This window comes from Canis lupus, chromosome 6 (assembly GCF_003254725.2).
Source record: "Canis lupus dingo isolate Sandy chromosome 6, ASM325472v2, whole genome shotgun sequence".
Classification (NCBI taxonomy): Eukaryota; Metazoa; Chordata; class Mammalia; order Carnivora; family Canidae; genus Canis; species Canis lupus.
Genome location: NC_064248.1, coordinates 49801753 through 49829450, shown reverse-complemented (window position 1 = coordinate 49829450; position 27698 = coordinate 49801753). Strand labels below are relative to the sequence as shown.

At 44.3% G+C, this 27698-nt stretch overlaps 1 protein-coding gene and 1 pseudogene across 1 annotated transcript; both read right to left on the bottom strand.

Annotated features, from left to right (window-relative positions):
• Nucleotides 1-2: 2 nt before the first annotated feature.
• Nucleotides 3-3239, bottom strand: LOC125755343 (condensin complex subunit 1-like; the record flags this gene model as incomplete). Its single annotated transcript, XM_049111820.1, has 1 exon — nt 3-3239. A coding segment is annotated over one exon (708 nt), but the record flags the coding sequence as incomplete, so codon positions are not given.
• A 541-nt stretch (nt 3240-3780) lies between these two features.
• Nucleotides 3781-5161, bottom strand: LOC112640785 (condensin complex subunit 1-like; annotated as a pseudogene).
• Between the last annotated feature and the right edge of the window lie 22537 nt (nt 5162-27698).

The following is a 27698-nucleotide window of genomic DNA, read 5'->3' as shown; positions in this document are numbered from 1 at the left end:
GATCCCGGATCACTCCCAGAGCTGAAGGCAGATGCTCAACCACTGAGCCACCCAGGTGTCCCTAATTCATTAAATTTTAAAGACATAGGTCCACTTACATGTGGATTTTTTACAGTACTGTATTTGCTCTTATGATTTTCTTAACACTTTTCTTTAGCTTACTTTATTGTAAGAATACAGTAGATAATATGTATAACATACAAAATATGTGTTAATCAACTATTTGTTATTGGTGAGGCTGCCTGTCAACAATAGGCTATTAGTATTTAAAATTTGGAAGAGTCAGGGATCCCTGGGTGGCTCAGCGGTTTGGTGCCTGCCTTCAGCCCCGAGCGTGATCCTGGAGTCCTGGGATCCAGTCCCACATCGGGCTCCCTGTGTGGAGCCTGCTTCTCCCTCTGCCTGTGTCTCTGCCTCTCTGTCTCTCTCGCTCATGAATTAAAATAAAATTTGGAAGAATCAAAAGTCCTATGTGGCTTTTTGACTGCAAAGGGTTGGCATCCCCTTACCTCAGTGTTGTACAAGGTCAATTGTACTTGAGCTGCACACATATGAGTTACACACTTTTCTGTCTGTAGATTAGAGATCCACAAAAAGTCTCCCCACCTCTGCCATAAAAACCTGTTATATAGAAGCACCTGGGTGGCTTGGCGGGTTAAGTATACAACTCTTGATTTCAGCTCAGGTCATGATCTCAGGGTGTGAGATGGAGCCCTGTGTGGGGCTCCAGCTGGGCGCAGAGCCTGCTTAAGGTTCTCTCTCCCTCTCTGTCCCTCCCCCATTAAAAAAAACCAACAACAACAACCTGTTAACAGAGCCCTTGTATTATTTCAACAGTAATTGAACTTAACATTTTGTGCTTTACCGTTTAAGGTTTTAGAGACCATCTACTGTGTGAAGTAGTCTTTGTTTTTATTTACACTAAATTTATCCTTTTAGAATATTACTCAGTTTGATCAGTAAAACTGTTTATCCTAATTTTATAATTAGCTTGATTTTTATAGGCTTCTAGCATATCCCAAATCTTTTTCTTTTCTCTCTCTCTCTCTCTCTCTCACACACACACACACACACACACAAACCCCTTTTACACACTTCTAAAAAAAATTGGGATCTGGGGATTCCTGGATGGCTCAGTGGTTTAGTGCCTGCCTTCGGCTCATGGCATGATCCTGAAGTCCTGGGATCAAGTCCCACATCAGGCTCCCTGCATGGAGCCTGCTTCTCTCTCTGCCTGTGTCTCTGCCTCTCTCTCTTTCTCTGTGTGTCTCTCATGAATAAATAAATAAAATCTTAAAAAAAAAAATGGGATCTAAGTGCCTTATCCAACGTAACAGATTTTTAGATGCAGGCATCCTGATGGCTAACTCAGCATTATCTTCTTCCTATAATTCCATGGTGTAAGAAAAGAACTAGGTGGTACTGGGCAAGTTCCCTGATGTGGGTGCTGCCGTTTGCCATCTTGTAACTACAAAGGGTTCTCCATCATTTGGACAAAGATACAGTATCTCCTCTATGGTGAGAGGTCAGGGGATTCAAGATAGTTAGAATTCACATCAAAACGGTATCAATTATTCAAAGTATTGGACTTCTATGGAACATGGTAATTCTTTTATATTCTAAACAGAATTCTTCAGTTAAAAAGCATCTAATCAGGGTAGCCCGGGTGGCTCAGCAGTTTCCTGCCGCCTGCAGCCCAGGGTGTGATCCTGGAGACCGGGGATGGAGTCCCGCACCAGGCTCCCTCTGCCTGTGTCTCTGCCTCTCTCTCTCTCTCTCTCTCTCTCTCAATCTCTCTCTCTTCCGTCTCTCAAGAATAAATATATAAAATCTTTAAAAAAAAAAAAAAAAAAGGCATCTAATCATTTCAGGAAGGTCACAAAAGACCATCATTAAAAACTTAGGAAGCATGGGATCCCTGGGTGGCGCAGTGGTTTGGCGCCTGCCTTTGGCCCAGGGTGCGATCCTGGAGACCCGGGATCGAATCCCACGTCGGGCTCCCAGCATGGAGCCTGCTTCTCCCTCTGCCTGTGTCTCTGCCTCTTTGTGACTATCATGAATAAATAAATAAAATCTTTAAAAAAAAAAAAAACTTGGGAAGCAATTAAGCTTGCTTTTTCCCCCCTTTTTTTGCCAGATTTTTTTTTTTAACATATAAAAACATTTATTCAGTAGGAAACAAAAGTGGCAGACACCATCCAGTGAAAGCAGCTCAATCCTGCTCAGTTAGGCTTTAAAAAAAGAAAGGGGGATCCCTGGGTGGCGCAGCGGTTTGGCGCCTGCCTTTGGCCCAGGGCGCGATCCCGGAGACCCGGGATCGAATCCCACATCGGGCTCCCGGTGCATGGAGCCTGCTTCTCCCTCTGCCTGTGTCTCTGCCTCTCTCTCTCTCTCTCTCTTTGACTATCATAAATAAATAAAAAATTTAAAAAAAGAAAGGAAGACAGACAAGTGCTTCACAGGAGCAACGGACTTCAAGGTCACCCCGCAAGACACCCGCAAGCAGGGACGGGGACAGGGAGGGTGACCTCTTAGGGCCTTCGGAGAGGTGCTCGGCGGATGGGTGTGGTCTTGGGTGTCTCATCTTCTGTCCTCTCTGCCGAAAGCCCTTCCTCGCTGGACTCAGCACTTGAGAAGACAATTCTGGGTTTATTTTTGGAAACTCGCTGTCGGGTATCTGGAGGCCGATGGGCGGTACGGCAGGATTTGGGGGTGACAGAGTCACCGTCTGGGGAGGCCGCAGAGGCCAGACGCTGGTGCCGCTTGGAAACGGGAGGTTCGGTGGGTGGGGCTCCCTGGCACCCCGCGGCCCGCCTCCAGGCCTTCCACTGCGTCCAGCCCCTGCTGCGGCGGACCCGACGCTTCTGCTCAAATCCATCGATGACAGCCCTGCCCGCGACCGACAGCAGAGCACCGAGGTGGGCTCCTCCGACCGTCCACCCCGAAGCAGTCGCAGCCGAGCGGCGCCGCGGGTACGGCCGGGCCGGCTGGGCGGAGGCGGGAGGCCGGCGGCGGCTCGGCGGGGTCGCGGAAGGGCTCTGCCCCACCCCCGGGGGCTGACGGGCGCCCGCCCTATCCGGGAGGAGGTCACAGATGGCGCTGCCCTGGGGGAGCTCCGGGAAGTGACCGGCGGCAGGGGCGATGCGCCGCGGCCACCTCGCTCGCCTGCCCCTCGCCTTCGCCGCGTCCTTCAGGGCCGGGTGCGCCCCCTCCAGGCCCGCGGCTCTCCGCGCTGGGGGCGGGGCCCTGGCCCGGCCGTGCAGGACTTGCCCCCCCGCAAGCGAGGCCGCTGCAGGGAGCTCAGGGCCGCTGCAGGGCCAGGATCGTTGCAGGGAGCTCAGGGCCGCTGCAGGGTCAGGGTCGTTGCCGGGAGCTCAGGGCCGCTGCAGGGAGCTCAGGGCCGCTGCAGGGAGCTCAGGGCCGCTGCAGGGCCAGGGTCGTTGCAGGGAGCTCAGGGCCGCTGCAGGGCCAGGGTCGTTGCAGGGAGCTCAGGGTCGCTGCAGGGCCAGGGTCGCTGCAGGAAACTCAGGGCCGCTGCAGAGAGCTCAGGGCCACTGCAGGGCCAGGGTCGCTGCAGGGAACTCAGGGCCGCTGCAGGGAGCTCAGGGCCACTGCAGGGCCAGGATCGTTGCAGGGAGCTCAGGGCCGCTGCAGGGTCAGGGTCGTTGCCGGGAGCTCAGGGCCGCTGCAGAGAGCTCAGGGCCACTGCAGGGCCAGGGTCGCTGCAGGGAACTCAGGGCCGCTGCAGGGAGCTCAGGGCCACTGCAGGGCCAGGGTCGTTGCAGGGAGCTCAGGGCCGCTGCAGGGCCAGGGTCGTTGCAGACCGTGAGCAAAAGCGGAGCGAAGGCAGCAGGGCCGCTCGCCGTCCGGCAGCCCCTCGCAGGTGCGGCGGGGAGCTCAGCCTCTGCGGCTCCTCCTCCGCGGCGGTCTCGGTGGCCTCCGGGCCGGGCGGGCCTCCTCCTCGTCTGAGTCCTTAGGCTTCTGCTCCTGCTCCTCCTGAAGAGCCCGGCGCCCACAGAGCTCCCCGCTCGCCGCCTGTTCCAAACGTGCCACCTGCTGCGGAGCCACGTCTCCGGCCTGGGACAGCGGGTTCATCAGCAGGAAAGTGGGGAGCCCAGGGGTGTCCTTCGGGCCCTCCTGGTGCTGCTCTTCTCCCAAATTCCCCGGGGCCTGTTTGCACGGCCCTGCAGTACCTGGCACGGAGCCTGTCGGGGCCCTCTGCCAGTTGGGATATGAGGGCCACGGCCACCTCTTTGGGATCCAGAGTGGGTCTGGGTGGACAAGGCCTCTTGCGATCACCTCCCGCAGTCGCTCAAATAGCCCGTGTTCCCGAGGCAGCCGGAAGGGGGGGTGACTGCCCAGAGAAGGCTTTCTCCTGTCAGAGAGGTTGGCGATGGCATGGCACACCTGCTGGGCCAGCGGTAGTCTTGCGGAAACTTCTCATCCGGCCCTATGTCCACCAGCGTGTCTAAGTTGCTTCCCACAATTTCTGGTTTTCCTCGAGCCATCGTCCCGAGAAGCATGACAGAGGAACAGCGCCCCAGAGGAGAGCGGGGACCTCCTGGGTTCCCGCCCCCACAGCACTTGGGTCACTGCTGGCTTCAGCTCACCCTTCTGCACGAACTCACAGAGAATTTCCTCGAGACACTGGATGGTCCCAACTGAGGCATCCACTAGCAGCAAAGAGAGATCCTGAATCCAAGCCTGGGCCTTGGCTCTGGTGGAGTCCCCTTTGGGGTTGAGGTAAAGTGGGCGGTAAGCACTGAGCACAGCTTCCCGGACCCCAGGCTCCTTACACCAGATGAGGGGCAGCATGCGGCGCACCCCAAACAGGGCCTGAGGGGCCCCAAACTGGAACAGCGTCACAAAGAATTCAGTCACCTCCTGTACCACTGTTGTTGTCTTCTCATACGTCATCTTGCTGATGATGCCAATGGCCTCTGTGATCTTCAGAGAAGCGGTAGGTCCTGCAGATACTGCAGCAGCGTCTCCGGCTTCACTGGTTCATCATCGTCCCTGGACGTCACAGGCCCCGACACACAGGGCTTGTCTTTACAGCCGGGCTGTTCTGGGCCCATGTTCCCCGCAGGCCCCTGGGTACTCTCCTGTGTGCTTTTGCCAGATTCTTAAACTTATGTTTAACTTTAAAAAGAAAGGCTTCCAATACATAAAGTCTTAAAAAAAAAAAAAAAAGGGACACCTGGGTTGCTCAGAGGTTGAGCATCTGCCTTTGGCCCAGTCGTGACCCTGGAGTCCTGGGATCGAGTCCCACATTAGGCTCCCTGCATGGAGCCTGCTTCTCCCTCTGCCTTTGTCTCTCCCTCTCTCTGTGTCACTCATGAATAAATAAATTAAATTAAAAAAAAAAAAAAAAGGGCTTCCGAGAGCCGAGAGCCGTTCTGCAGGGTCCCGGAAGAGCCGGGCTGCGGGCTGCGGCGGCCCCGGCGCGCCACCAGGGGGCAGTGTGTGCCCGCGGGGCTCCGGCCGAGCGCCCCCTCCCCGGACTCGGACTCGGCGCCCGACACGGGGGCGCGGGGGCCGGGGCGGGATCCTGGGGTCGCGGGATCGGGGCCCGCGTCGGCGCCCCGCGTGGAGCCTGTTTGCTTCCGTGTCTCTCACGAGGAAGTAAAAACCTTTTAAAAATGAAGTTTTTCATAAATCTAACATTAGAGTAAGTTTTTTTTTTCCAAAGATGTTATTTATTTATGGAAAACAGAGGGAGAAGCAGGCTCCACGCAGGGAGCCCGACGCGGGACTGGATCCTAGGTCTCCAGGGTCACGGCCTGGGCTGCAGGCGGCGCTAACCGCTGAGCCACCCCGCCTGCCCTGTAGGAGCTTTAGTATCAAGTATAGGACACGGACTCCTTCATAAATGAGACTTCGCTTTCCCTTTGGATCAACAGTGGGCCTGAGCGCCTCTGCTCTCCCGTGTCCACTCTGCATAAGACTTTGCAAATACTCCCAGTCGCACTTGCCTATGGCGATTGATGACATTACCCTTGGAAAGGAGTTAACTGATTCTAAAGGAAATGCAATGACTTTTTAACAGATCACTCAGTAAGAGGCAATGGCAATTATGGATAGTCAGCTCTGAAATTAGAAATTCCTGGGGATCCCTGGGTGGCTCAGCGGTTTAGCGCCGCCTTCGGCCCAGGGCGTGACCCTGGGGACCTAGGATCGAGTCCCACGTCAGGATCCCTGCATGGGGCCTGCTTCTCCCTCTGCCTGTGTCTCTGCCTCTCTCTCTCTCTCTCTTTCTCTCTCTCTCTCATGAATAAGTAAATAAAATAAAAATAAAAAAAAAAAGAAAGAAATTCTTCACCTTTACATTAGTGATGCCTTGGTAATCTCTCCACTTGTGTTGTCTCTTTATCAGTAAGTTCATCAGTACATCTTTACAGAAAAGAAATCCCTTATTGTGGTAATCATTTCTCAACATATACGTATAGCAAAATATTACATTATCTACCTTAAGCTTACACAATGCTATATGTCAATCATATCAAAAAAGATGGGGAAAAATGAAACCAAGGCCCTAATTCCAAAATTATATATTATTTTAACAGTGGATAGGTTGAAGTTTTAATTTATGAGAAAATTGAGGTGTGTGTGTGTTTTTTTTCAATCACTAAAGAGATTTTAATTTCACTTCCATAATAGTATGGGAGAAATGAGAAACACCTTTGCGTAAACCCTCTTTGGATGACAATGTCTACTTCAGTATTAAGAGGTAAGGTATTTCTAGGTAGGTAATTTGAGTCAGGAAGGTGAGATTCCCACTGCCTTCAAATTATTTCCTATAGTCAGAGGTGGGTAGGAAATTGAGTGAAGACATGGGACACATTTCTTCATTGCAAAGTATTTGAAGTTGGAGAGGCTGAAAGGCAAACTCTGTTTTCTCTAGATTATAAAATGTCTCGGCATGTTGATGTCTCTTATAAGTTTAATCTTTCTGTTTAGTTAACAAAGTAACTCAATCGTGTCCTATTTTGTTCTCAGCCAATTTTGGATTAAGCTTCTCTCACTCAACTCAGAGATTTTCAGGGCACAAATGTCTAGGGAATTTTTTAATATGAGACATGACCATACTTAAAAATGACAGTTTATTATTAAGAAGAGAGATCATAACCTTGGTCCTTTCTTTTCTGGAAGCATTCCCAAAACTGGAATTTTTAGACCTCTCCCCTTCAGGTAAGTTGTAAAGAGAGAATTAAGATACCATCCATTTCTGTTTGGTATTGGAAGAAAAGAGTAAGATCCTGGATGTGTTTGAAGGTGTTTTGTGGGTTTGTTTTTCCTCAAAATGATCACAAATTCCTCTGGAGTGTCCTACTTTCCAAAGTTAGTGTTTTTAGATACTAACAGTGAAGAAACTTCAGGCCTAGCATTGCTTTCACATTCATGACCCAGAGATTCACATGTATAAACAAAACAATTGTGAATATGGCTCAGCTTATACAATTTCCTCCTCCTCGTTTCTTCTAAATTGGAAATCTCAGGTCATCATGATTCGAAATCCAGAACACGTGAAAAGAGAAGCTCTAGAGGTAAAGCTGCCCCACACAAGAAAGAGAAAATTGGGAAAGGAAAGAGAACGGTTGGAGAGTTGATAAAGAGGGTGACGTCAGGTCCAGTGGCCCCGCATCTATTACCTGCTTAGAGACTATTTCTGTCCTCTCTCAACTGAGTCTGACTCTGAAGGCTGATCCTTCAGATCAAGTATACAGTAATATTTTTCTGAAGTAAAATGAAATTCGCAAGTCACGTTCAATCTCATGCTTAACCCTAACTTCTAGCAAGCGCTGCTACAAATGCTGAAGATTCCTTTTAATTCTGTAGAGAGCAAAATGGGGCCTCTCATGCCAAGCAGGAACCCGTGTCAAGCAGCAAGGCAAGCAGTTAAGGTCCTCCAGCTCCGAGATATGGCAGGACCAGGGTCAGCTGTGCCCTAGAACTGATAGCAGCGGAACCACAGGAAGTCTGCAGGGACCCAATAGTGATTAAATCCCTTTAAAAGGGGGAGGATTTTGGCAGCAAACTGTTAGATGCCTCAGACTTGACCCCTTGTGTCTGACCACTTAAAACAGGCAACTGCCGCCAAGGCTCTGCCCCACTGATCTCTGACCAGAACTGAGATCCTTCACTGCTTAAACAGAAGCGGGAAGTGCCAGGAGCTGACCTGGACCAGACCCAGGGCTCATCCCAGTGCGCGCCCACAGACTGAGTTCACATTTGGTCACTTAACTTCCTGCACCCCTTCCCTTACCTGGTTTGTTGTGTGGATTGTCTTCTGTCCTGCTCTGCGTGCTGTGTGAGAAGTCCAGTTCAATCACATGATGAATTGTCATTGAGTTTGGAATCCTGAACCTGCCTTATACTTGTGATTTAACTTTGCTTTATGATCGAATACAGCTGCCATTGTGGAAAGACACGACTCGTGTGTGCCCCTCCACAGCGTGCTCATGACGTGCTCGTGCAACTGTGTCTCACACTCTCCAGTGGAGATGTTAACATTACCAAAGAGCAATCAAATAAAGAGAGAGGAGGAGACTTAGAGGAACGGTTATGATCGAAAAGTAGTATCGAAAAGTTTGGGCTACACCCCCATAGCCTAAAGTTCAAATGAAGGAAAGATGGTAATCTTCTTCTTAGTTTACCTGAAGCCAAGAGAAAAAAAATAAACCCTGAAAAATAGTAACTAGGACTCAAGATAGCAGACGACACTTGCACCTTGGCCTCCCTTCTCTCCACAGACCAAGGCTGCACAGAGTGCTCTGCAAACCAGTGTAGGGAAACAAGAATTGTGCATTACAGGTCTACGAATAGAAAAATGAAATTGAGTAAAAACACTTAGAAAATTTTATAGCAGCCTGGCATTGCCTGATCAGATTGATTTTTTAAAAGATTCTATTTATTTATTTATATATTTATTTATTTGAAAGAGAGAGAGAGAGAGCAAGAGAATGTACAGAGGAGAGAAAGGGACAAGCAGACTCTGCACTGAGCTTAGAGCCCGACGTGGGGCTCCATCTTAGGACCCTGAGATCAGGACCTGAGCTGAAAACAAGAGTCTGCCACTTAACTGACTGAGCCACCGAGGCACCCCAATCAGATTGATTTTTATCACATTTTTCTGGCAGTTCCTTTTTATTTTACCAAAAGTATTGGTCCAAAATTATTTGGGGGGAAGTGAGTTAGAGACAAACAGGGCTAGGCAGGGCTAGCTAGGGGCCCATGGAAGCAGGTTCACAAAAATCCCAAAAATGCTGAGCTGTAAGGAAACCAGAGATAAAGGACAAGCCAAACCACCCTGCCCTAGGTGTGGGTGGGTGTGACCACAGGTGTGACCTGCCCTAGGTCTTTTTATGACCATCATCTGTGACCACCAAAGAACAACCAGACCCCAAAGAAGAAGTAAGCCATTAAAGATGTGATCACCAGTCCTAACTCAAACCAAGACAGCACAAGAAGCTCAAGGCCACAAGTTTCCCAGTCAGCTCCCAATAAAGGACTGCCACTACAAGCCCCCCATGGCAACCCTGCTGGGGCCCCTCTGACTCCTGAGCGCTTTCTCTGTATCTTTGCTTAATAAACTTCTATTGCTTTACTCACTCTCCTGTGTCTGCGAGATTCATTGTTCGACCCCATGAGACAAGAACCAAGCTCTCCCATACCAAAAGGATTGGTCCTTCACTGGGATCATTTGAGAAGCTCTGCCTAGTCTCCACTGAGAAGAGGTTCAAAGGTATCAGGGCTCATCAAATGTGATGGTAGGAGAGCCCCAACCTGCCTTCATGGTCTTCAGAGCTCCCTAGGAACACTCTTCCTAAAGACTGAGGAACTAGTTTGCTGAACTCGACTCAGTAAGAATTGAGAAAAACCTCTGCCATTAGAAGGGAGCAGCATTTTGAGGATATTTCAGTGCTTATCAATCAACTGTTTCCATTTTTCTTCATGGGTATGTAAGTCTGAGTCCTAGAGAAAGACAAGGCTGCAAGAACTGATTTTCTTTTTTTTTTTTTTCTTCAAGATCTTATTTATCTATTCATGAGAGACACACAGAGAGGCAGAGACACAGGCAGAGGGAGAAGCAGGCTCCTCACAGGGGCCCGATGTGGGACTTCATTCCCAGACCTGGGATCACACCCTTAGCCGACGGCAGATTCAACGGCTGAGCCGCCCAGGCGTCCCAAGAAATGATTTTTCCTAAATGTAGTGAAGCATCAGGCTTCCCACTAACAAGCAGCACTAACTAGAGACTCCCTCTAACCGCAGATAAAACAAGGAAGAGGCATTGCATTCCTGTCACAGACCTCAGTTTGCTCATTTTGCTCATGATAACTGCCCAGTTTAAACAGGAGGTGGAGGGTGCATCTGGCTGGCTCAACATAGAGCATGAGACTCTTGATCTTGGGGTCATGAGTTTGAGTCCCACGTTGGGCACAGAGCTTCCTTGTAGAGCAGGGACAGAAACCCTGGGAGGTTAACGTACAACTGAGAGCATGAGTGGGAAGGAGATCACTTAACAACCGCTGCAGTAACCAGTGAAGTGAACTTGTTCACGAGCAAGGAATGCCAGTAAAATCAAGAGTGGTTGTATGTGTGTGCAGCAGGAGGGTGCAAGCACAAATGTCTGTGAGGTGTGTAGGCGTCTGTAGAGCTTGCAGTCGCAAGGGAGTGCAAAACTCCTAAAAATCTGAGCTATCGCTGTGAACACATGGAGTGGGTAGAGGAAGAGAACCCCCATAAGTCACTGAGAAGGAGCAAAGGAGTCATCAGAGAAACAAGGGAAAAGGCAAGAGAGTGGTGTCATGGAAACCAGGAGGGTATCGATACGGAGCACAGAGAAGGAAAAGAAGTGTCTGCGGTTTGTCCCAACCCAGGCAGAAGCAGGATGGCAAAGAGCTAGAACAGATGGAAATCCAGCCTGACCTTGCTGAGGGGGTGGAAGCCCGGAGCCTCACTCCGTGGAATGTAGAGCTAGCCTGGCATGGGAGGCTCACTGGTGGGAAGCCTCCTTTAAGATGACTTGTGTCTGGGGGCACCTGGGCAGCTCAGTAGGTTGAGCATCCAACTCTTGATTTCAGCTGACGTCTTGATCTCAGGGTTGTGAGTTCAAGCCCCACACTGGGCTGCATGCGGGGCATGGAGACAGACTACTAAAAAAAAAAAAAAAGAAAGAAAGATGACTTATTGCTGTAAGCAGTGGGACAAGGCCCAAAAGGTGCCCCTCACAGCCCCCAGCCCCTGCCTGTTGAATGTTTTTCAGGAAATCTAGCCCAGCGCTGTGCTGTAGAACTCAGCAGGGACAGAAACACCCTAGACCGTGTTGTCCAATATGAGAGCCACTAGCTACGCGTGGCCATGGAGACCTTCATTGTGGCTAGAGAAACTAAGGAAAATGGATTTCTAATTCAATTTAATGTTAATTCAAATAGCTGGAGAGTCGGGACACCTGGGTGGCTCAGTGGTTGAGCGTCTGCCTTCAGTTCAGGATGTGATCCCCGATCCGGGGATCTAGTCCCACATCAGGCTCCCTGAAAGGAGCCTACTTCTTCCTCCGTCTGGTCTCTGCCTCTCTCTTTTTAAAAATCAATTTAAAAAAATAGCTGGAGTGAGTAGTGACTGTCATATTGGATAGCACAGGTTTAGACTAATAATCCCTTCCATCCATCCCATCTATGTTCCTCCCCAGGTGCCCACACTGTGCTGCCTGGGGCCTCAGGGAGGAGGGGATCTAGATGGAAGAGTGAGAGGTATAGAGGAGAAAGACCAGTGAACACGCAAGCCCAGAACTGGCCTAATTCGGGCTGGGTTGGCCCAGGCTGGGCAGTACAAATCCCATGGCATGGGCTTCCAGCTGCCCATCTTGCTGAGTGACCCCTGGCAAGGCCACGTTCTGGGTCTGGAGCTGACTCAGCAGACAGCTTCTTGGGCCCTGCTTGAGACCCAACCTCGCCTCCCACAAAAGAAAAAAAAAAAGATCAAATGTGATAAGCAACTACTGAATTTAACAAAACTGAGGTCACTGGTGGTGATTTTGCTGAAATCAATTTTGATAAGTATGTTTGGTTACAAGCCCCACTATATAGATGGGGGATAAATAAGAAATAAGGAAGTAGAAACACTAAGTGTAGATTACGTTCTTTCAAATCAGTTGATAGCTCAGGGAAGAAGAGATGGGTATAGGATAAAGGCAAATGAGGGCTTTTTTCTTTATAGGAGAGATTTAAGCCTATCTATACGTTGAGGGGAATGAACCATAGAGGAAAAGTAATAAAATGAGCAATCAAGAGAGTGAGATGTCTGTCACTGAGGGTGCAGAGAGGGGAGGGATCTTAGCATAGAGGTACTAACCACAGAGAAAGAAAAAAGAGGTGCAGATCAGTGAAGATGCAGAATGGTTTATAAGGTGTATCCGTTTCCTATTGATGTGTAATAAGTTACCACAAATGTAGCAACTTAAAACAACACACAGTTATTCCCTCACAGTTCTGCAGGTCAGAAGTCTGACATGATGTGGTTGGGATCTCTGGTCAGCCTCCAGGGTGGTATCAGGATGTCAGGGAGATCACGGTTCTCATACGGGGCTTGAGGGACTTTTCCAAGACTGTCACTTTGTTGGCACAACTCAGTTCCTAGCAGAAGTTCCCACTGTCTGGTTGGGTATCAGCTGGGGCTACTCTCAACACCTAGAGATCTCCTGTCATTCCATGCCATATGGAACCCATAGGCAGTTTACAACACAGATACTTGCTTTCTTGCAGACCAGATGGAGCATGTCTCTCTGATCTTCCCTTCTGTGACTAGCCAGAGAAAATGTTCTGCTTTTCAAGGTCTCTCCTGATTAGGTTAGGCTCACCAAGGATAATCTCCTTTTTTTTTTTTTTTTTTTTTTTTTTTTTTACGTAGGCTCCATGCCCAGCACAGAACTTGAGCTCACGACTCTGAGCTCACAACTCTGAGATCAAGAGTTGGACCTGAGCCATCCAGGTGCACCCATAATCTCCTTGTCTTAAAGTCAACTGATTAGGGACCCTAAATACATCTACAAAATCCCTTTTGCTATTGTCAGAGACAAGAACTGGAGAGGGAAGGACATTAATGCTATTCAAACTATTGCAATAGATCCAAAGATCAGAGTATTTCAGAAGGTGGTTTTGCCTTCGAGTTTCATAAAGAGGAGTAAACAGGTTGTAGATGGAGTGATTTACAGTTAAACTTGTTTTGGAAGCAGGGAAAATCTCAGTCAGGTAGCTGAACAGATATTTCCCTTCCCTGTGAGTAGCTAATGTCAGGGCTCTCCAGAAAAACAGAACCAATAGCATAGAGAGAGAGAGAGAGTGGGAGAGAGAAATAAAAGGACAAGAGGAGGTTCATTACAGGAATGGGCTCACACAATTATGGAAGCCAAGAAGACCCACAGTCTGCCATCTGCAATCTGGAACCAAGAAAGCTGGTGATATAATTCAGTCTGGGTCTAAAGACTTTAGGACGAAAGGGATGATGATGTAAAAGCTGACCTGAGTCCAAAAGCCTGAGAAGCAGGAGCTGTGATATCTGAGGACAGAAGGATCTCTCACCTCAAGCAGAGAGCTGATTCACTCTTCTTTCTTCTTTTTGTTCTATTGTGCCCTCAAAGGCTTGGGTGACTCCCACCTACCCAGCCCACCCACTGTTTTACTCAGTTCACCAATTCAAACACCAATCTTTTCTGGAAACACTCTCACAGACAAACAGATAACAGTTTGTCTGAGCTATATGAGCATTTTAGCCCATTCAGGTTGACATGTAAAATTCACCAGCATGTCAGTTTCTGGGAAAAACAATTCAAATCTTAGCTAATCAATCATGAGACCAAGAACAAGACCTAGGAGGGTCTTTTTGGCTTCCTCAGCAAGTTCATGAAAAGAGAAAGGTATGTTTTTGGCCTTGTCACAAATAAATAGAAGAGTTATCCACTAGTCTTATAGGGGTATTGAGAGTATTGAGAAAGATTGGACAGTGGGCCCCTGGGTGGCTCAGCCAATTAAGCATCTGCCTTTGACTCAGGTCATGGTCCTGGGATCCTGGGATAGAGCCCTGCGTCAGGCTCCCTGCTCAGTGGGGAGCCTGCTTCTCCCTCCTCCTGCTCTGTCTGCCACTCCCCAGCTCATGCTCTCTCTCTCTCACTCTCTCCCTTTGTCAAATAAATAAATGAAATCTTAAAAAGAAAGAAAGAAAGAAAGAAAGAAAGAGTGGATAGTGAGTCTTATCTAAGTTATATGGAGAAGGGTATTTCTTTGCTCTAAGCCCTTTCCTGGAACATAAAAGATTAGTGTTGGGGGAGGAGTGGAGGTCTTATCTCTTGCTGTTGCCCAAGGGCACAAGGCTCAGGTGAAGCTCAACATTGTCAGTCTTTTGTTCAAGATGAACGAATATCAGTTTTTGCCAAACAGCTCAGAAGTGTGAATAAATTCCTAAGTGGAGACAAGTAGGGTCCAAGAAACAATCTCCTAAGATCTCTTTTTGGTACTGTTTCTATAAAATCAATTGAACCATTTATGGAGAGGTCATGGAAAAGGTCAATTGTTTTAAAGTCCTGGACATCAGATATCTTTTATTTATTTTTATTTTTATTTTTATTATTTATTATTTTTATTTTTTTAAATTTTTATTTATTTATGATAGTCACAGAGAGAGAGAGAGAGAGAGAGAGGCAGAGACATAGGCAGAGGGAGAAGCAGGCTCCATGCACCGGGAGCCCGACGTGGGATTCGATCCCGGGTCTCCAGGATCGCGCCCTGGGCCAAAGGCAGGCGCCAAACCGCTGCGCCACCCAGGGATCCCTATTTATTTTTATTTTTATTTATTTTTATCAGATATCTCTTAAAGAGGAATGTCTGGGATGAAAAAATTAACATTAATGTAAAAGTCCGTACTAAAGTAAATAGCCTCAGGAGTTAAACCCAAGGTTAAATCAGTCTAGTGGCTTCCAAGAAGTTGGTGGAATACCACTTACTAAGTTCTGTGAAGCTAAGGTGTTGATAATCTTGATAATGTTGTCCACAGCTTTGGTTACCTCTCATGTAAGGGCAGGCATCACTCAGTATCCTGCCAAGCTTCCTCATTGGCCTAAACATTGACTTGTCCAGGGAAAAATCCAGCTCTGCATGGTCTTTATGGTGATAAGTCCTTGAGCCCTTCAAGGTTTAAATGAAGTCACTTGGGCTTTAGGTCAAGGGCTTCTTCAGCTCCTGGAGGGAACGGCCTTTGCAGCCCACGAAGGGGGTGTGGGAGGTCAGCTTTCAGTTCTTGAAGACACTGAGTCAGGCAGGAGGGAGAAAGTTTTGAAGACTTAGTTTAGAGAGTCATAGCCAGATACCAAAGGAATCTGGCACAGCTGAACCTTTGGTAAGTGTTAATGATCTCTGTGCAAGGTAATAGGATCCATCCAGTCCAATTTGAGGGCAGGTACCCAAACCGGTTTTTCCACCAGCAGTGGGATCAAGCCTTGCATCCCAGCTCCCTGTTCAGTGGGGAGTCTGCTTCTACCTCTCCCTCTGCTTGCTGCTCCACCTACTTCCTACTTGTTCTCTCTCTCTCTCTAATAGATAAATAAAATTAGAAAAAAAAAGGGGAGGGGAGAACACCAGGTAGCTTAGTGGTTAAGTGTCTGCCTTCAGCCCAGGGCCTGATTCTGGAGTCCCAGGATCAAGTCCCACATCAGGCTCCCTGCATGGAGTCTGCTTCTCCCTCTGCTTATGTCTCTGTCCCTCCCCCCACCCCCACCCCCGCGTCTCTCTTTCATGAATAAATAAATAAAATCTTAAAAAAAAAATCTCTATCAAAGAAGACAGTCTGCGTATCAATTATGTGCAGTTTACAAAGTGTGACAAAAGCATAAAGACAATGAATAGGGCTAGAGTCTATAAACTCCAACTATTGCCAACTTGGGGCTAGGGTTGGAAGCCTGGGCTAGAGTTTTCCACCAACACACATTTCTCTCTACAATCATTCTCCTTTTTTAGCAGTGTGTGTGGGGGGTATCATTCTCCTTTTAATCAAAGATAATCACAAAGAGGGGCGGCTGGGTAACTCAGTTGGTTAAGCCTCTGTGTTTGGCTCTGGTAGTGATCCCAGGATCCTAGGCTGCAGCCCAGCAGCTGGCTCCTTGGTCAGCAGGGAGTCTCTTTCTCTCTCTCTCCCTCTCCCTTTGCCCCTCCCCACTGCTTATTCTACTTCTCTTTCCCTAATCTATAAATAAAATCTTTTTAAAAAATGATAACCACAAAGATTATTCTTGATCCTAAAATAAAATTGGTCTTATCATTTATATAGGCAGTTAATATAATAAGTTTTGATATAGTACCTTTTCAGTTTGTTTTGCTGAAAGGTTAATGAGATGTCAGATTGTATTTTAAAAGCCTCTCGAGGGATCCCTGGGTGGCGCAGCGGTTTGGCGCCTGCCTTTGGCCCAGGGTGCGATCCTGGAGACCCGGGATCGAATCCCACATCAGGCTCCCGGTGCATGGAGCCTGCTTCTCCCTCTGCGTATGTCTCTGCCTCTCTCTCTCTCTCTCTCTCTCTCTGTGACTATCATAAATAAATAAAAATTAAAAAAATAAAAATAAAAAAATAAATAAAAGCCTCTCGAACCAAGCTGAGATCTTGCCGTCAGATTTCCTCTGTGGTAACTGTAAGTTCAAGTAAACTCAGATTCCCTTAATTCTCCTAAGGTTCCTAGACCTCATGGAAGTGGCCTTCATTACTCACCCTGTAAACCAGGTACCAGTCTAGTCTTCCTAAGCATGCTTGGCAAGCATAAGTGTCATAAAATTAACCACAGTTCCTTTGAAGTGGTCATACTCTAATTAAATGTTCATTATTCCCAGATAGGACATTCCAAACAAGGCCTCGATGGCATAACCACTGTTTTCCATGAAGTCCTGTTAACAAAAATGAAAAACTCTTATTGAAATTGCGCAAATACTATATTGTCATGAAAATAAGAATACTCAATAAGAGTCTTCAAATTCTGGAAGGGTCAAGTAGAATGAAAAAGATGAATGTTTCTGTTTACAAAAGAAGGGTTTCCTAAATTATTCTGAGTTATAGAGAGCTTAAGAAGAAAGAGAAAGGGGTTCCTTATACCCCGAAATTATGACATTAATTTTTTTTAATCTTTTTATTTATTTATTCATGAGAGACACAGAGAAAGAGGCAGAGACACAGGCAGAGGGAGAAGCAGGTTCCTCACAGGAAGCCCGATGAAGGACTTGATCTCAGGACCCCAGGATCACGCCCTGGGCCAAAGGTTCAGCTAAACCGCTGAACCACCCAGGCTGACCCCCAAAGGAATTTTTATGTTATAGTAGACTTACAGGATCCTGGGGGTTGGGCTAAGATTGTCTTTTGCTTTTACCAAAGTATCAACATCCAGGCAGTTGAGTCCCTAGAGGAATGTCACTCTGCCTGTTTCAAGGACTTGTCAATGGGCTTTGGTAGTAAGGACATTTAATAATTTTTCTTCTGCCTTTGTTTCCCACATCCTAGATGACAAAAGATTAAAAATGGCTACAGTTAACTTATTACTGATAGTTTTCAGAAGGAAAAGATCTGATGGTTCATTACAAGAGTAATGAACCTGTCAAAGAAAGCTATTTCTAGGGATGCCTGGGTGGCTAAGCAGTTGAGTGTCTGCCTTGGGCTTAGGGCGTGATCCTGGAGTCCTGGGATCGAGTTCCACATCAGGTTCCCTCCACGGAGTCTGCTTCTCTCTCTGCCTATCTCTGTACCTTTTTCTCTGTGTGTCTCTCATGAATAAATTAATAAAATCTTTAAAAAAATAAATAAAAATAAAAAAGAAAGCTGTTTCTATGACATGCAAAACAAATTAAGTAATCCAAAAAAGGTTTAAACAAAATTTCTATAAACATGATGGTTAATTTTATTTTCAAGAAGAGTGTGGGGCACCTGGCTGGCTCAGTTAGACGAGCACACAACTCTTGATCTCAAGGTCACTTTGGATATAGAGATTACTAAAAAAAATAAATAAATAACTTAAAAAAAGAGTGAATACTACATTTACTTTACTAAAATGAATAAAAATAATCTTTATAGAGAAAAAAATTCTTCAGATTTAACATATAATATCCTGAGACATAACATACCATGGATATACCAAATATACAGTTAGGCTGTACCAAGAATATATCAATTTATCAAGTAAAGAAATTCAGTAAGAATGGACTAAGTCCTAAAAGAGAGAGAGAGAGAGGGAGAGAGAGAGTCCTAAACATTTGTCTATTCATAAAACTCCATAGGTAAGTGATATGAATCTGCAGATTAAAACTTTTGGACTAGAAGATGCTGGATCCAAATTAAAGGAATAAAGTCATGACCAATTTAACATTTCAAAAAATGACTGAAATTATTACTGTATTCATTGTACTTTAGTTGCTGAATATCAAGCAAAGTAGCACATGGACTCTGATAAACAGGAACATACCATAGACAATGGAAATATTTTTTTTTTTTTTTTTTTTTTTTTTTTAAAAATTTTTATTTATTTATGATAGTCACAGAGAGAGAAAGAGAGAGAGGCAGAGACATAGGCAGAGGGAGAAGCAGGCTCCATGCACCGGGAGCCCGATGTGGGATTCGATCCCGGGTCTCCAGGATCGCGCCCTGGGCCAAAGGCAGGCGCCAAACCGCTGCGCCACCCAGGGATCCCAGACAATGGAAATATTGATAAATCTCTAGGAACTTCTCAAATAGCATACAATTTTTTTCTAAGATTTTATTTTTAATTGATCTCTACACCCAACATGGGGCTCAAACTTATAATCCCTAGATCAAGAGTCACATACTCTACTAACTAAGCTGGCTAGGAGCCCCTCAAAACACACTATTTCTGAAATATTTATATTAACATTTTACCCATATAAATGTAGCCTAGGGAAAGTTAAGCATTTCTTCGGATTTGAGAACTCTTCCCATGAAACTCATCAATAGTAACATATCAAGTAAGCCTATTTCTAGAAACTCTCTTTTTATAAGATGAACAAATTCTTTGGGATTTTTTTCAGAGGCCCTTTGGGAAATATGTTTTAGGTGCAAAGCATATCATTTAGGATTTGTTGTTGGGAAGGCAAAAATATCAAAAGTTGTCAGGAGATTTTAACACTTGTTTAAAGAGCATCACACATTACTGCGAAATGCTTGGCTACCTATCTAACCAAAATGGCAATAAAAGATTTTTAAAGTATGCATAGGAGATAATTACAATTGTAAAAAAAACCTTAGTGCTTTCAACAGTGGGAAGATTTTGTTCTCTTAAATAATCAAGAACATGATTAAATCAACATACAGCAGGAAAAAATTCTTTTTTTTTTTTTTTTAAGCAGGAAAAAATTCTAATAAGATATGGAATCTTTGTTATACAGGCAAATTACTCAAAAAGTAAAGAAAAATCTCTTATAATCTCTCACTAAATAAACCAGGCAAATAATACAAGAAGACTGTCATTTTAACAGATAGAAAACTAACTTCTAGTTTTACATCAGTATTTGTTACTAAAATACTAAATACTAAAACTCCTGGATAAACCTTTTTTTTTTTTTTTTTTTAGATTTTAATTTATTTGAGAGAGACTTGAGAGAGAGAGAACACGAGCAGGGGTAGGGCAGAGGGACAAGCAGACTCTGTGATCAGAGAGCCAAACAGGGCACTCCACACAGGGCTCAATCCCAGGACCCCAAGATCTTGACTTGAGCTGAAGTCAGACACCCAATCAACTGAGCCGCTCATATGCCCCTGATAATCTTTTAAATAAAGCTCTTAAGCTTTATCCAGCTTTGACCACCACAATTAAAACTTCCTTTCTGAGAACCTTCTATGATTTTCTAGATCCACTCAGATTTTTTCCTATACTTTCTTCCTTCTCATTATGGTACAGTTGTACTACTTTGGCACAAAATTACTCTCTTTTTGCTTAACAAAAACTCATCCCGCAAGCCTTGCATACAAAGTTGTTCCTGTCACTATTGCTGATAGAGACTCATTCACATGTATTGATTATAACTTTAAACCACAGTCACTTCTATGTTACAGAGAAAACTAAGAACTTAAGAGAATTTTGACTGTAATACATTAGTATTTTTAGCAGGCCAACAGAGTATATGAATATACATCTTATAACTTTTTATAGCCATACACATCCCAAAGCCGCAAAAATGAACACATTCATTAACAGATCCAAATATATGGCCTGTCTGTATCATATAAAGATGAGAGGCAAAAAGTACATAAAAATTTTATGAGCTAAATGTTTCAGTATCCTATCCTACTTAGAAATGATCCAGGCATCTAATGAATATCCATTACCTTAATTTAGCAACAGTCCTAGAGTTTAAGTTATCTAAAGATCTTGGAAATTATTTTCAAACTGACATACTACAAACCTTAGTACTGTTGAAATAAAGTTTGCCAGAATGATGAGTCAATTTGGTTAAACACAATTTACATTTTTTATAATCTTAAACGTCTAGCAGATGTAATGCTAGCTTATTTGATCAGTAAATCTACACAAGTCTAGGAAAAGCATACCCAATTAGAATAAAAGCATAAGCTCATCCTATACTTATTGCTAATAACTAAAAAAAATAGGTGTTTTTTATTAAAACAATAATAAACTAGTTTCATTTGTCAAAAATTTCCCTAAAAAATAAGAATCAAAAGTTTTAAACTATTTGAATTAGTTTATACATACATTGAAATTATAAAGGATCAATTTTCTTAATTTATGGGAATTTTAAAAATATATTTACATTATATTATATAAATACATTTATAATATATTTAATATTATAAATATTATACAAATATATAATATATTTAATATAATATAAATATATTTAAATAAAATTATATTTTAAAATTATATATCAATCCAAACAGTAGGCTTCTAAGAGATTTTATAATTTAATTTGGTAATACCATGAAAGAAGGAAAATATTACACACTCACAGACACATAAATATATATATAGACCAAAATAGACAGTTAGAGCTTCAATTTAGAAATTGTATCCATGGGGGGATGCCTGGGTGGCCCAGGTGGTTGAGCATCTGTCTTTGGCTCAGGTCATGATCCTGGGGTCCCGGGATCCAGTCCTGCATCAGGCTCCCTGCAGGGAGCCTGCCTCTCCCTCTGCCTATGTCTCTATCTCTCTCTGTGTCTCTCATAAATAAATGAATAAAATCTTCAAAAAAAAATTATATCCAGAGGCAGCTGGGTAGCTTTGTCAGTTGAATGTCTGACTCTTGATTTTGGCGCAGGTCATGCTCTCAGGGTCCTGGGGCTGACCCCAGGCTCCCAAGTGGGGTCCCATGTCCAACTCCATGCTGGGCACAGGGTGGGTTTGAGATTCTCTCTGCCCCTCTCCCCGACTCATGTGCATTCTCTCTCTCTCTCCTCTCTCTTCTCTCTCTCTCTTAAATAAATAAATAAATAAATAAATAAATAAATAAATAAATAGGGGTGCCTGCATGGCTTAGTGGTTGAGCGTCTGCCTTCCACTTAGGTCAAAGCCACATCAGGCTTTCTGCTCAGCAGGGAGTCTGCTTCTCCCTCTCCCTTTGCCTGCTGCCGCAGCCACCCTGCTGTGGTGTCTCTCATGCTCTCTCTCTTTCTCTCTCTCTCAAATAAATAAATAAATAAATAAATAAATAAATAAATAAAGTCTTTTTTAAATATTGCAGCCAAGCAGTAATACAAAACTCATTGGCTCATCTAAAAGAGGGGTTCTGTTCCTATTGGACACAAATTCTTAACTGATTTGAGTTTAAAATAGACAAAAGAGATACAGAAAAGAATAATAAACCCAATTATCTGCTATTTTAAACCAGAGAGATGAGATTTCTAAAAATCATCTAAATCACCTATGGTGATCATCAAAAGATCAGACCATTAAACCAAAAGTAGCTAGCACCAGAAACAGAGCCAGTATGCAAAAACAATACAAATCAAATCCTTACTGTACCACACTGATGGACAGGGGTCTATAATACAGGACCAAAAGTTGGACTCACTGTCAGATCCCTGGGCGGCCAGTCATGAGTGAGGCCAACACAAAGCGCCTGAGGAGTCCTCCTTGCCTGGGTGGAGCAAAGAGGGATTGAACGTGAGGCCCAATCCTACCTGATTCATTGCACCACACTGTCCAATTCCGACACTGGACAAGTAAGGGTATTAATTTTATTCAAGGAGAATAAATTTAGGGAGAACATTAGGAAGAACCTTGAAGATCCAAAGATCAGAGTGTCTGAGGAGGTGGTTTCGGCTTAAAGTTTCACAGAGAGATGCTATGACCTGAGTGTTTGAGCTCCCCCACCCCCACCAAATTCGTATGTTAAAGTCCTTTTTTTTTTTTTTTTAAGATTTGATTTATTCATGAGAGAGACAAAGACATAGGCAGAAGGAGAGGCAGGCTCCCTATGGGGAGCCCAATATGGGACTTGATCCCAGGACCCCAGGATCACACCCGGGGCCAAAGGCAGATGCTCAACCACTGAGCCACCCTGGCATCCCCATATGTTGAAATCCTAATGCCCAGTGTGATGATACTGGGGTGGAGCCTTTGGAAGATGCATGGGATTAGGATGCATGTGGATGGAGTCCACATGCATGGGATTAGGGCTTTTACAAAAAAAGACATCCCAGTACTCCCTAGTCCCTTCTGTTGGGGGAGGATAGAGTTACCAGGTGCAATCTGTGAATCAAAAGGTACCTAATTTGCTACCTCGTTGACCTTGTACTTCCCAGCCTCCAGAACTGTGAGTAAAACTTTCTCTTGTTTATAAGCCATCCGGGCTATGGTATTTTGTCATAGCAGCCTGAACTGATTAAAACAAGGTTTTAACCAAGGAGCATATGGAGTGCTTTCTACTTGGAGTTGTTTTGCAAGTGGGGAAAGTCTCACTTGCTTAGCTGAACAAGAAATGTTTTTCTCTGCAGATAGCTAGTTTCAGGCAGACAGATACTTCTAAACTCAGCTAATCAATCATGAGACAGAGAATGGAAATTAGATGTTCTGAGTCTGCCCACATCCTCAGATTCATGTAAAAGGGTTTGTTACAGATAAACAGTGGAGACATCTGTGAGTCTAATGAGAACCATGAACAAGTTGGACAGCAGATCTTATTTAAGTCTAAAAAAAGTGGTTGTCTGCGGTAAGCTATTTCTCAGAACATAAAAGGGTAAAGGAATTTTGGAAAACAAAAGTTGGGGGATTTCTTAAGCATCACTATTTTCCAGGCTTAAGTAAAAGTTCGATGCTGTTGCTATATGATGCAACATAGTCATGGGTGTGACACCAGGGGTGGAGATCATGGGGGCCACCTAAGAATTCTGCTTACCACAGTGGTAGCGCAAGAAGCTGACAAAGGTGCCGAGAAAGTTGTCTAAGAACTTCAGTTTCCTCTTTCAGGTGTGTGTGTGAGGGGAAGGGTATAAGAGGGGGGAGGTGGAGGAGTTTGCAAAGGTTTAAAGTGACTATTGTGGAACATAAAGAGACACTAAAACTAATTTTTTTAAAATTTTTTTGTTGTTTTTTTTAAAGATTTTATTTATTCATGAGAGACGCAGAGAGGGAGAGAGAGAGAGAGGCAGAAACACAGGCAGAGGGTGAAGGAAGCTTCCTGCAAGGAACCCGATGTGGGACTCGATCCCAGATCTTGGGATCATGCCCTGAACCAAAGGCAGATGCTCAACCACTGAGCCACCTAGGCATCCCTAAAACTCATCTTTTTAAAAAATATTTTATTTATTTATTCATGAGAGACACAGAGAGAGAGAGAGAGAGGCAGAGACACAGGCAGAGGGAGAAGCAGGCTCCATGCTGGGAGCCTGATGTGGGACTTAATCCCTGGTCCTCAGAATCACACCTGGGCTGAAGGCACGCTAAAATTTTAGTGATTTAGTGATTGAAGCCTCAGTCACTGGGGCTGTCCCCTAAAACTCATTTTTTTTTTTTTTTTTTTTTTAAAAGGTGTTCAGGGATCCCTGGGTGGCGCAGTGGCTTAGCACCTGCCTTTGGCCCAGGGCGCGATCCTGGAGCCTCAGGATCGAATCCCACGTCGGGCTCCCGGTGCATAGAGCCTGCTTCTCCCTCTGCCTGTGTCTCTGCCTCTCTCTCTCTGTGTGACTATCATAAATAAATAAATAAATAATTTAAAAAAAAAAGGTGTTTAGTTCTGTTAATTTTAACACATGTGTAGTTTTGTGTAACTACCTGCAATCAGGACACAGGACAGCTCTAACTCCCCTCAAAATTGCCCTATGCTACTCCTTTATAGTCAAAATTTCTCCCCACCCAAATGAAAATTGGGCAGTCACTCTGGAAAACGGTATGAAGTTTCCTCAAAAAGTTAAAAACAGAACTACCCAGAGATGCCTGGATGGCTCAGCAGTTGAGCATCTGCCTTTGGCTTAGGGCCTGATCCCAGATTTCCGGGATCGAGTCCCACATCGGGCTTCTTCATGGAGCCTGCTTCTCTTCCTTCTGCCTGTGTCTCTGCCCCCCTCTCTCTCTGTGTCTCTCATGAATAAATAAATAAAATCTTAAAAAAAAAATTAGAACTACCCTAAGACTGAGCAATTGCATTATTAGGTATTGATCCAAAGGATACAAAAGTAGTGATTTTAAGTGGCACATGCACCCCAATATTTATAGCAGCAATGTCCACAATAGTCAAACCATGGAAAGAGCCCAGGTGTCTATCAATGGATGAATGGATAAAGAAGATGTAGTATATACATATATATATGTATGTATGTATATATATTCTGTATATATTATGTATATATAATGGCTATTTATTACTCAGCCATCAAAAAGAATGAGATCTTCCCATTTGCAAAGATGTGGTTGGAACTAGAGTGTATTATGCTAAACAAAATAAATCAGAGAAATACAAGTACCATGATTTCTCTCATAAGTGGAATTTAAGAAACAAAAGTGATGAACATAGGTGAACAGAAGGAAAAAATAAAATAGGAAAAAAAACAGAGAGGGAGACAAACCATGAGAGACCCTTAACTAAGAGAACAAACAGGGTTGCTGGAGGGGAGGGGGGTGGGCGAGGGTAACTGAGTGATGGACATTAAGGAGGGCATGTGATGTGATGAGCACTGGGGATTATATGTGACTAATGAATCTCTGAACTCTGTCCCTGAAACTAATAATACACTATAAGTTAATTAATTGAATTTAAAGAAAATAAAATTTTTTAAAAAGGAGAGCATTTCTTGTGATGAGCACTGGGTGTTATATGCAACTGATGAATCACTAAATTCTACCCCAAAATTAATAATACACTATGTGTTAACTATCTTGAATTTAAATAAAACCAAAGAAATAACTGTCAAAAAAAAAAAAAAGAAATAACTGTCAAAAAAATTCTCCCCACCTCTAACCTTTGACAACCACTAGTTCCTATTGCTTGGTCCCTATAATTTTGTCTTTTCTTAGATGTTATATGATAGGGTTATACAATCGTCCAGTGTATGGATGTGCCCTTTCAAAAACATTTGGGTTGTTTCTAGGTTTGAGCAATTATGAATCATGTCACTGTCAACATTGGTGCACAGGACTTTGTGTGAATATAATCTTTCAATTCTCTTAAGTAAATAAATACCTAGGAGCAGGATTGCTGGGTCATATAAGTGTACGTTTAACTTTATTTTTTTTTTTTTTTTTTTTTTTTTACGTTTAACTTTATAGGAAATGACAAAACTGTTTTCCAGAGTAGCTCTATGGTATTGTATTACCACCAACAACAGATGATAGTTTGCTGCTTTATGTCTTTAAAGCACTCACTATTGTCAATTTTTCTGTTTGTTTAGCCATTCTGATAGGAACATACTGGTATCTTATTGCAGTTTTATTTTTTTAAGACTTTGGGGTTTTGTTTTGTCTTAAAGATTTTATTTATTTATTCGTGAGAGACACAGAGAGACCCCGAGAGAGAGAGGCAGGGACAGAGGATGCAAGCTCCATGCAGGGAGCCCAATATGGAACTCGATCCCAGGACTTTGGGATCACTCCCCAAGCCGAAGGCAGACACTCAACCACTGCACCACCCAGGAGTCCCTAAGATTTTGTTCTTAAGTAATCTCTACACTCCACATGAGGTTCAAATTTACAGCTCTGAGATCAAGAGTCACACGCCCTACCGACTGAACCAGCCAGGCACCCCTGTATCCTGGATGTTTTCATTGCTATGTTATGAGACAGCCCTATCAAAATCCACTGGAGAAGGTTAGGTTTTTCTTTGTTTTGTTTTAGCAGCTAGTTGTTCTAGTTAGGTTCAGGCCAAAAGTCTTGGCCTGCCATCTGTGAGCCACGGTTTCCATGTAATTTCAGTTTTCAGACTCTTGCAGTAGTACTATTTGGATCTGGTCTATGTGTTATCCCAGAGATTCAAGGAGTCTGGGTGGTGGTCTACAGCATAGACTAGTATTCAAAACCTTTGGGCTTTCAGGGCACCTGGATGACTCAGTGGTTGAGCGTCTGCCTTTGGTTCAAGGCATGATCCCAGGCTCCTGGGATTGAGTCCCATATTGGGCTCCCCATGGAGAGCCTAATTTTCCCTCTGCCTATGCCTATGCCTCTGCCTCTCTGTGTCTCTCATGAATAAATAAATAAAATACTTAAAAAACAAAAAAATGTTTGATCTTCTATTTCAGGTTAGTTTCACACATAAGTGCCTCAGGGTGATCCCAGAACTTTTAAACACAAATCTATAAAATTTCCTTCTTGAGCTCTCTCCTATCCAAAATCTCTACAACAACAAAAAAACAAAACAAAACAAAAAAAAAACAAACAAAAAAAAAACAAAATCTCTACAACATTCTCTGGCTCCCAGGCTTCCTTTTTCTGATCCTCCTTCCAGGAATGCCCGGCTCTCAGTGTTCCTATGCTGCCAGACATCTCCCACCACTGGATCTACCTTCAAGGCAAGGCAGGAAGCTCAGCTGCTGATGCAGCCAACTGCCTACAGAGAGGTACAGCTCTGAAGACCTGCAAAACTAGTGGAGGAAAAGAAAAACCAGTATTTATCCTCCATCCTCTGCATTTTTCAGGGGTACCTCTTCTCATTCTTCTTATTAGAGAGAGAAATTTTTTTATTGGCTGTGCCTGTTGCAATGTTCCAGAATTTAGGTTGCCTTGAGACTAAAACCAAGGGATGATAGAGGGAAAAAAATATGAGACTCATCATTTTGTTGGTCTTTAAGTATTGATTTCCTCCCATATTTGTCCACTATTATTTATTTTTCAGAGTCCTCAGTTGGTTGCTTTACATACACTCTCCAGGGGTTTTCTTGTCGTTATTAGAAGAAATAGTGTAGAGTATGCTTATGCCATTTAACCAGAGCAGAGGGACCCCTGGGTGGCTTAGCAGTTGAGCACCTGCCTTCAGCTCAGGGCGTGATCCCAAAGTCTGGGGATGGAGTCCCACGTCGGGCTCCCTGCATGGAGCCTGTTTCTCCATCTGCCTGTGTCTCTGCCTCTCTCTCTCTCTGTGTGTGTCTCTCATGAATAAATAAATAAAACCTTAAAAAAAATAAGTAAAATCTTAAAACTACAGCGAAAACCAGACCTGGACCCTATACCTTTTGTAATAGTTCTAGAAATTTTGATATGTTGATGTGAC